The sequence below is a fragment of the Archocentrus centrarchus genome, chromosome 15 (genome assembly GCF_007364275.1).
Source record: "Archocentrus centrarchus isolate MPI-CPG fArcCen1 chromosome 15, fArcCen1, whole genome shotgun sequence".
NCBI classification, from domain to species: domain Eukaryota; kingdom Metazoa; phylum Chordata; class Actinopteri; order Cichliformes; family Cichlidae; genus Archocentrus; species Archocentrus centrarchus.
The window spans coordinates 25708830-25718873 of record NC_044360.1 but is presented as its reverse complement, the minus strand read 5'-3'; the positions used below and the strand labels follow the sequence as shown (position 1 = coordinate 25718873).

Here is a 10044-nt window from a genome sequence, read left to right as displayed (position 1 = left end):
TACAAGTCAACCAAATGTAATTTCACAGTGACTGATCTTGTCACCCTGGATGTTTACACTGAAATGAGATGAGCTTAAGTAAACAGGCTAGGTAGCTTAAAATAGGATATCTTTATTGAACCCATACACAGTAATGCCAGTTTGTGCATTATGGTTTATGGCTAAGAAGCTAAGGCTTATATTCCATTATACACAGTTGGGTACCAACCAAAAAGATGAAAATGCTACCACATGTTAATCCAAACTCAGGTCCTCAACTGCCCTCCATATACTCAACACAGTCCTACAGCTGTCACATATACTGTACGGTATATCTGACAAATAAGTGTGAGAAGCATACCACTAGTACTTAACTACATCATGAAGTTACTTATATCACAACAGCTGATGTTAGATGAGGGTGTCACACTTTCTTACCACTCAAACAGGTTTATTTGAGATCTTGAGCTTACAGCTGGATTTTTACACTACGCTGTAACAAGTCTGTAACCATGTGTGGACACAGAAACAGCCAGGGAGGTCAGACAGGATTTTTTTGGCTTGGAATTGCACGTTAGGTCCTAAGGCATACCGAGTGGTGGGGTGAGAAGTCTGTTGTTTACGGCTCACAGTGGCCTCACTTGGATAATGTTGAACTGCGTGGAGTTTCCAGCCTTGGAGGTTACATCCAGGTGCTGGAAGTCATCACTGGTGATGATGAAGACGATTGAGGAGGAATTGAAGGTGACCCTTTTTTTGGGTCGGTCCTTGCTGCTGCTGCACATACTGGACACAACGATGGGTCGGACGGGACGCTCGATTGGCGCCAGGGGGCGCTCTTTGAGGCCGCGCTGCGGCCAGGAGATCCGGGAGCAGAGCAGCTGCAGCAAACAGCGGCGGAACTGTGACAGGAGAAAGAGAAGCATGGTATTTAACAACAGCCGCCTTTCCTCACTCATTAGTATGTCAAATGCACCAGAGATCAGCCTCTTGCCAGCAAGCCAAAAGACTAGTGGAACTGCCAATTTCACTCTGATATACAAAATAAAATAAAAATGTATCCTGTTCAGATTCAGGATTAAAATATATTAAAGTGTGAAATCAAACTGTGTAATTTTGTGGTAAAATATTCCTGCAAACTGCTACTCAAAAATGCAGCTGCACAAGAGGAGAACACAACGTCACGCCTCACTGAGATGCCATTGATTTGTTGTGGTTGTCCATATTTAATTATGGGTTCAGCTGTGGTCACTCGAGAGGAAAAAATAAATCGACACACTACACAGTAAGCGGCTATTCACAGCTCTCAAGTGAAATATATATAATGTATTCCAGACAGCAGCCTAACCTTGGCTGTGCAGTGAGGGAGGGTTCTTGAGCAACAACAAAAATAAATTGGTGCTGGAGAGGTAGTTTTTTTCCCCCAAACATAAAAAAAAGAAAAATTGATTTGATTAAAAACCTTTCTGCTCATAAAGACGTAGATGAGTGGGTTGTATGCCGTGCTGGACTTGGCAAAGAATGATGGGATGATGGCCACTGTGGGAGAGACCATGCTCTTCCTGCCAAAGGCCTCCATCATGGACACAACAGCGTAGGGCGTCCAACACACCAGGAAGCAGGATATCATCAGGAGAAACATCACAGCCACTTTCTTCTCGTAACGCAAAATCTTGATGATTTGAACCGTTTGGAGGTCTTGGAGAGAGCGCAGCTGTAAGAGACAGGAAAGAGCAGGACGCCAACATGAAGGGATATTTCTTTAACAAGCAGAGCGGCTTGATTCTGCTGTAATTTATTGCACAGTATTAACAAGTTACAGTGACTCATTAAGTGTCATTCAGTATATTTCTGTCAGTCTTTTGTTTGCAGTTTTAGTTTTCTTTTGAAAAGTTGCTTTTGTTGTTTTTTTGTTTTTCCTGCCTTTGTCTTTTTCCCCATCTTATGTGCTTATATGCCTGCTCTTCCTCATTAGTGTATTCTACTCATCTAAGCCAGTATTTTATGTTTTATTAGGTTTACCTTAATTTTTACACCATAGGAATTTTCCAACATTCAGATTAATAAAGTATTTCTTACCCTAACACCCCCCCCCCCCCCCCCCCCCCCCCCACCCCCGTCTGCGCTGTTCCCTCGGCAGCCCTTCTGCCTCTGTACCCACATTCCAGTGTTTTGCATTCAGTTTTTCTTTGGTTTAGTTTTTATCATCCTAGGGGCTTTGCCTGCGTTTCATCTTGGGACCCGTTCCAGAAAGCAGGCTTAGTCAAAGAGAGGTTATTTAAACTCTAGGTCAGTTACCATGGCAACAGACTTTGTGACCCTAACCTGCTCGCTAGTAGGATTTTGTACAACAAACCTCTCCTTCAGCTGCAGGAGCTGTTTGACTCCTAAAGTTAGAGTCGAAACACGTATCAGAACAAATGAATCTGTGGAAGTTTGTTTGTCTGGAACAGAAATCTCTGTGAGCTATTAGTTTGTGATCCAAGAAGTATCTTTAACGTACCTGCTTTTATACAAGGACAGAAACAGAATATGTGGACGCTGGTTTTGTTCTTGGCTCAGAGTCAAACTTTTGCAGTGTCCTCCTTTCTAACACATTAAGACAGCTGCCAGGTTGTCAACCAGTTCCCCTGCACTGAAATATTTATCGTACATTAATAATCAACGTTTAAACCAAACAAATTTATATGACACTTCAGACACAGGCCAGTCAACAACTGCTTAAAATGTTACTTTTTTAAAAAAAATTCTATAGCTTGAATAGTTTAAATGTTATTTTACTTCCATGTAGTCTGCATGTTTTCTCAGCATTTCAGTACATGTCAAAAAATGTGTGGTCACTTTGAACTGATGCACCTTTAACCACCAACATTATTATTACTGGATTCTCAAAATTTATCATCTCTCAGTGAATCAGCTCAGAACTAAACCTGCTTTCCGGAGCAGACCCCTTTACTCCTCCTGTTTGATTTCATTTGCTGCCTGAGTTGGTTTCAGTAACATTTCTATTATTTCCATAGTGTTGTGTTATCCTGTCAGCGGGCACTAGTTTTTGTGTTAACACAGTGTGTGCTCCCCGTTATATGATTGGCCTCTGACTCTAAGATACTGCACAATCTCTCTCCTGGCTGCCATCATTAAGATGGTGATTGGATGGCTGCCGAGTCCAGCTCTCCACTCAGATTAAATCAATTTAAGCTCCGCATCAGGATGCAGTGGTAAATGTTTTGGTTTGGTAGCCACGTGGATGGATAGTTAAGCGATAGAAAGTTAGTCACGTTTTCATTTTGTTGGGAGTTCTCTCTCTCTTTTGGTTTTATTTCTTTTTTTTTTAACTAGACCCAAAACTCTACAGCTGTCAGGCTAATCTGCTGGTTACAATAATTTACCCTGCTCTGCCTCTGTTTCCTCCTCTGAGGTGGCTCTTAAGATGTTGGCAACAGCTGAAAGCTCATGAAAACATGAAAATGCCTCAGTAATAGACCTGGGTTCACAGCACTGCAGATCAGAATACAGCAGCTAATCTGTAGACATGAATACAATATTTGTGATTTCACAATTTCTGTTTGTTACATTCTTTTTCTTATTAATCCACAACCTTTTCCATGCTTAAGTTCTGTTATTTCTCCAGGTCTTCAGACATCTACAATGAGATTTTCTGACTCTGGCCAAGCTGGCCAGCTGCTCTTGTATCAAACCAGAAAAAGCCTGCCGGGTAGTGAGTTATTCCTCTTTGAAGATGTTCCCAAAATACTGTGACGTGTGATGAATCCACGCAGGCCTCTGAGGAGTTCGGGCTTGGGGCTCTGAGAACGCAGCAGCTCACACTTCCTGCATGATTGTGCATATTTAAGAAAGGAAAGTGTGATGCAGACAGTCTTGGAAATCATTTAGAGCTTTTTAAACAAACTCTCACTTTTCTTTTGCCACAATCAGGGACATTTTAAGGTGATGCTTCTAAGAGGCACAGCAGCGAGCTTTCTGCATGAATTCCACTGCACAGGACAAGCCCCAAAGGCACAGAGGAATAATATGATAATAGAAGCTATAATGAAAGAGGAGTAAAAGGCAGCACTTGACCAGTTAAGGTCAAGGAGTGTCTTTTTATTAAAATGAACACCCCAGAGTCTGCATTGTTCAGGATTTAGCTGAAAGCTATAAAATAACTGTGTCTAGAAAACACACAAAAAAAAACCCCACTGGATTTAAGTATTCGCAATCTGGGAACCTATTGGCTAGTATGCTTACTTAGCCTCTGGGATGATGACCTGTATTTTTGTGGTTTCTGGTATAGCCATCGGACTACTTAAAATTTCACCAAATTTTTGCTCCTGATGTACTGGGCAATATTCACTTCAAACTGTTCAGATTCTGATAATCATTTTGTGCATGCAAAAGCGTTAAGATTCTCAACACTTTTGCATACACAAAATGATAAAGAACTTCATGACATACCAAATTATGTGATAGCTTGAAATATCACTTTGACACATGCTGTATACCACTTGTTTCCTCTAAGGTGTTGATGATATTATTGGTCATAATCATGGAGGGAGTGGTGCCACTGGCCGACTCCCGCAAGGCGTGTTTGGGGCCTTCCTATCACCCTTATGCCAACATCAGCAATATGGTCAGTGGAACTCTTTGGTGCGAGGCATGGCTCCGCAAGGTGCTGGGTGGTTCTTGGGCACCTGGGGCCCTTGGCTGGGTTGGCCTCTCGTTCCCTCTGTTTCACTTTCCCTTTGGATGTGTGTCCTTTAGCCTCCCTCTTCCTTCTGCAGGGGTGGGCACGCAGTAGTCCTTGGGATCTGTGGCCTCAGGTGTTCAGTGCTCCTGGGGGTCCATGGATGAGTCTTTGTCTGCCTCTGGGTTCCAGGGGGCGTTGTTACAGCATCTCATCATCATTATCGAGCACATTTCATGACAAACGCACACACACACACACACACACACACACACACACACACACACACACACACACACACACACACACACACAAACAACACAGAAATACTGTATCTTTGTTTGTGTATCTGCTTCTATTTTTCTCTCTTTCAGCTGCCACCTTTTTCTTTGAGTGTGTTTTGTTACAGATGCTTCATTGGGCCGTACAGCCAATCAGTGATAAGAGTCTTATCCCATTCTTTCTATAGTTACACTTCTGTGCTGCCAACAGCAAAGTAGCCGAGTGCCCTCTGGTGGACAAACTATGGAATGTCAATACTCATCACATAGTTGAAGGGTGTTTCTTCCCTCTTCTTTACTTTGTAATTTTTCATTTATCAGCCATTATAAATGCTGATACTGATCAAATGAAATGCGCCAAATGTTTTCAATTAGTGAAATGTCTGGACTGCAGGCAGGCCTCTTCAGCACCCAGACTCTTCTATGAAGCCATGCTGTTATAATAGCTGCAGTATGCGGTTTAGCATTGTCTTGCTGAAATTTGCAAGGCCTTCCTTGAGAAAAACATTGTCTGGATGGGAGCATATGTTGCTCTAAAAACCTGTATACACCTTTCAGCATTGATAGTGCCTTTGCAGATGTGCAAACTCCTAGTTCCATAGGCAGATATGCCCCCCCATACCATCAGAAACACAGGCTTTTGAACTGAGTGCTGAGTCCCTTTCAGTTTAGAGGAAGTGATGTCCATGTTTTTCAAAAAGAATTTCACATTTTAATTTGTCTGACCAGTTTTCCACTTTGGCCCAGTCTATATTAAATGAACTTTGGTCCAGAGAAGACAGCAGTATTTTTGGATCATTTTTACATGGCTTCCTCTTAGCATGATAACCTGTGTTTGTGGATGGCACAGTGACCTGTGTTCACAGACACTGATTTCTGGAAGTGTTGCTGACCCCATGCAGTGATTTCCATGAGTGAATCATTCCTGTTTTTAATGCAGCGCCACGTGAGAACCTGAAGATCACAGGCATCCAATATTGATTTCCAGTTTTGCACACAGAGATTTCTTCAGATTCACTGAATCTTTTGATATTACTGTATGTACTGTAAGCCTTTACAATTTTACATGGAGGAACATTATTCTGAAATTGTTTCACAATTTGTAGACACAGTTTTTGGATATTCTGAGAAACTCTTTTCATACCTGGTCATGTTACTGACCTGTTGCCAATTAATTTAATTAGTTGCAAAATGTTCCTCCAGCGATTTCCTTTTAGTACCACTTTCTTTTCCAGCCTGTTGCTACCCCAGTCCAAACTTTGAGGCATGTTGCTGCCATCAAATTAAAAATTAGCTAATATTTTTATGAAATAGTAAAATTTCTCACTTTAAGCATTTGATTTGTTTTCTATGATCTACTGTGAACAAAATATGAGTTATGAGATTTACAAATCATTGCATTCTGTATTTATTTAAATTTTAAATTGCTTCCCAACTTTTTTTGGAATTACATTAACAGTTTAAACTCAAAGCTGGAGTTTTGTTTTTGTATTGGTTCTTGATATCTCACTTGTACAGTTGAGTTGTCAGTTGTAGGATAAGGGAAGAAAACCGCAGTGAAAATTTTAGTTAAAGCAAAAACACTGAAAATGTTTCAGGAATGTGACCTAAAAGCAGTCAAAATGTCAATGGTACTGCAACTGCAGTCTGTACTGGTGATGAGCAATAACAAGGTATAAAACTTTACACCAATAGTGATAAAGGAGATTTTCATTCCTACAGTTATCTTTAATGTTTTCTTCACAGATATTTGCCAATGTAGCCCTTTACATTCCTTACCCTCTGCACTGTGTACAGGATGTTCCCATAGCAGTAGATCATGATACCAACAGGCACAAAGAAACATGCCAGGAGGAAGAAGAGGATGAAGGCGGCATCGTTTGGGTCCTTAGAGGTCCAGTCCAGAGAGCAGCCCAGCCTGTGGATCTCTAGAGTGTAGCGGTTCCACCCGAGCAGAGGAGCTCCTGTCCAGGCCAGGGAGTAGAGCCAGATGTGGGCAATGGCCCGCCACGCCCAGGGGAAGTCCACCACCTGGGCATGGACCACCCGGATATAGCGCTCATAAGCCAGGGCAGCCAGAGTCATGATGGAAACGATACCTGGCAGCAAAGGGAGAGAGACAGTCAAGCTGAGTAATGCAGACCGCTCACTGCAGGATCTGGGTCAGTGTGTCTGGGCTGAGTGCACATCACACTCAAATCTGAGCATCTTGTGGCTGGACATCACACTCAATCATTTCATTGCAAAGCCTTGTGAAGACTCACAGAAAGAGGCTCTTGACTCCCACGCACACACACCTCCAGGACCTGCATCTGCATTACACAGCCTACTTTTTCCACAGAAACTGTAGTGGCTGTGGCTCTTTTGTTCATCCTGTGCATCATTTTACTTCTAGGTTTATGTGGCACGCAAGCTTAAGAGCACCTCTTCAACCCCTGGTATAGCATCTAAAATAACTGCATTATTTAGTCAAGCTTCCTCATATACCCTCACCTAACCTATATACATGTATATCCAGTTATGTCTTATAGTTCTTGTCTGAGCTAGGTTTATTAAGCTCTTGATGCATATGAATAACACAGATACAGTTTCAGTAAACGGATGCACAGGTTACAAACAGATTGCACTGAGTTTGAGCCACAGCAAGGACATGCATGGACAGAACTGCCAGGGCTTATTGCTGCAGCTCCTGTAGTATTTGTATGTGAGCTGCCAAGTAATACTTGGAGTAATGTGCAAAGAGGACAGCACATTTGTGTATAGAGGGCTGGAGGACACATGTACTGTCAAGCCAGGAGGGTTATTTTTGTATACTTCAGTTTTGACAGGATATACAGAGCTTTGCAGTTTGTACCCAATCAAGCCAGGACTACCTGTGTGACCTTGAGCTTTTCACATATCAAATGTCATACAAAAGATTTCTTTTTCTGAAGTGCCGTGTCGTGAATCACAAGTAAGGGAAAACGAGGCAGAACGCAACATCTTCTCGCTTCAATGTCACTTTACTCATGAAAGACTTCTGCGTCTTATATCAACACAGCTTTTGCATGCCTTTTGATTCTGAATTCTCCTTTGACATCAGCACTGCAAACCAGATCTACTCAATCATTGCTGCAGTGCTGCACACCACACAGGCGGGCAAAAGTGTCCTTTAGAACATGTGCAAAGACAATGTCACTTAAAGGACAGCAGGATGACAGAAGTCCAGCTGGTTCTCTGGGTTTCATTTGCTAAAGCAGTAGAAAAAAAAAAAAAAAAAAAGACTTGGAGGGTTGCACTAATGAGCTCATTACCACACAACCGTCCTGCTGAGCTCTAATTCCTACACTAGTGGGACCCAGACAATGACCCTCAGTGTTTCCTCACACTTCCCTGCTGAACAGACTTGTGCTGGAAATAAATGGACACTTTTGCTAACACAGAAGGACAGCCACAGTGGAGGTGTCAAAGGATTCCTCACTGCATGAAGCACGCACGAACAACACTGCCTGATAAATACAGAAAAGAAAAAAAAACACAGGCGATATTTAGCTCAGCAGGGCAGTTTGATATCACTACAGCTCAGCGTGGGGAGGGACTGCATGGTTCAGTCTGTATTTTAACACAATTTTAGAGGAAATTTGCACCAGAGCTCCCAGAAAAAGTCTAATTTTCATAAAAATATGCATTTATAGTAAGTGACGTCCTTCATGATATGTTTTATAGTATAAATGAGCTCCTCTCTGCTTTCTGCCTAATTTTCTTATTTATAGTGAGAAACACAAATAAAGGCAATAGAGGTAAACATGAATAAAGATTTAATTTGTTTGGAAATATTTAAATAAAAAACTTAACGTTAAATGTTAATACATTCATTATGCTAGCATAAATGAATGAATTATTTCTTAATTTTATTCTCTCTCACCAAATAAGCTGTTGCTGAAGCCGTCCCAGACGCACGTCGCCTGGCTCCAAATCCATCCGCCTTTGACGCACGACGCAAAGGTAAAGTTTATCCCGATGACAGAAACCAGAAAATCGCTCAAACTTATGTTGACCAGCAACAAATTTGTAGGCGTCCGGAGTCTCTTGAACCGACAGTAGAGTATAATGACAACAACGTTATTGCAAAAGCCGCACACTCCGATGGTCCCAATGGTAAAAGCGAGAAGTTTGTAGGTGCCGAGTGTGAAAATATAATGTTCTGTACTTCTGCCGGCTCTGGTTTCGTTAGCGGGATTCATTTCGCGGATGCAAACTTGGTTTCCAGCATTGTGCTGCGCGCGTCTCTGGGCACGAGATGCTGTGCGCTCCCACACGGACTCCTCGCGCGCCGCTAATTCAAACCCAGGCTGAGACCGCTGTTTGCTAAAACTAGGTCAATATACCAGGGACAAGTCTCACTCAACGGCAACGTCATGCTTCCTCTTATACTTTCAAAGTAATTTCCCCCTCCGTTCAATATATAGGTCAAACACATAAATGTTTAAATAAAGGCCTTTATTTATTTCTTGAACTACCTTCTAGGCTAAACAGTTAACAGATAATGCTGCTGCCGCTTTATTTCGACTTTATTTTGTTTTCAATTCCACCTCTTTTATTTTGAAACCGAAGCATCCTCAGTCTCCAGACTTTAGCGGGACCGTCAGTGGGCGAGCTTCTCTTTGATGGTCCTGACAGATGAAACGAATTCATTCAGCAAACATCAGCGTTACTTACATTTGACCCTGTTTCTATTTCAGAATCAGCCACACGTATTTTAAAAATGTAAATCCATTTATGATTTTTAATTGAGGATTGTTATAATCCAGTTAAAAACTGCATTCCTTCTGATGCACATGGGCTAATTATATCACAGTTAGTATAATGCAGAGCTTTAAAATGTTCTCTTTACAGATGCTTATTTTTCCCCCGAGCATCATTTTTTTTCTAACACATTTTTCTATTACCTGTTGGTGAGTACACTAATCTCTAACTATTGTTATTATAGCTGTACATTTTTTTTATATATAATAGCAGGGAAACAGGGGTAATGATGAGAGTATAAATACACACATTCTGTATTCTGAGCCTCTGTGGGAAACTTCTCATGTGCACCAGGAATCAAATGATGACAGTTCA

General features: G+C 41.7%; 1 protein-coding gene across 1 annotated transcript; it reads right to left on the bottom strand.

Moving 5' to 3' along the window:
• Positions 1–40: 40 nt before the first annotated feature.
• Positions 41–9167, bottom strand: opn3 (opsin 3). Its single transcript, XM_030748720.1, has 4 exons — positions 8849–9167; positions 6724–7043; positions 1442–1693; positions 41–881 (listed from the first exon to the last, which is right to left on the bottom strand). The coding sequence occupies exons 1-4, from the start codon at positions 9165–9167 to the stop codon at positions 606–608; spliced, it is 1167 nt and encodes a 388-aa protein (XP_030604580.1). The 3' UTR covers positions 41–605.
• Between the last annotated feature and the right edge of the window lie 877 nt (positions 9168–10044).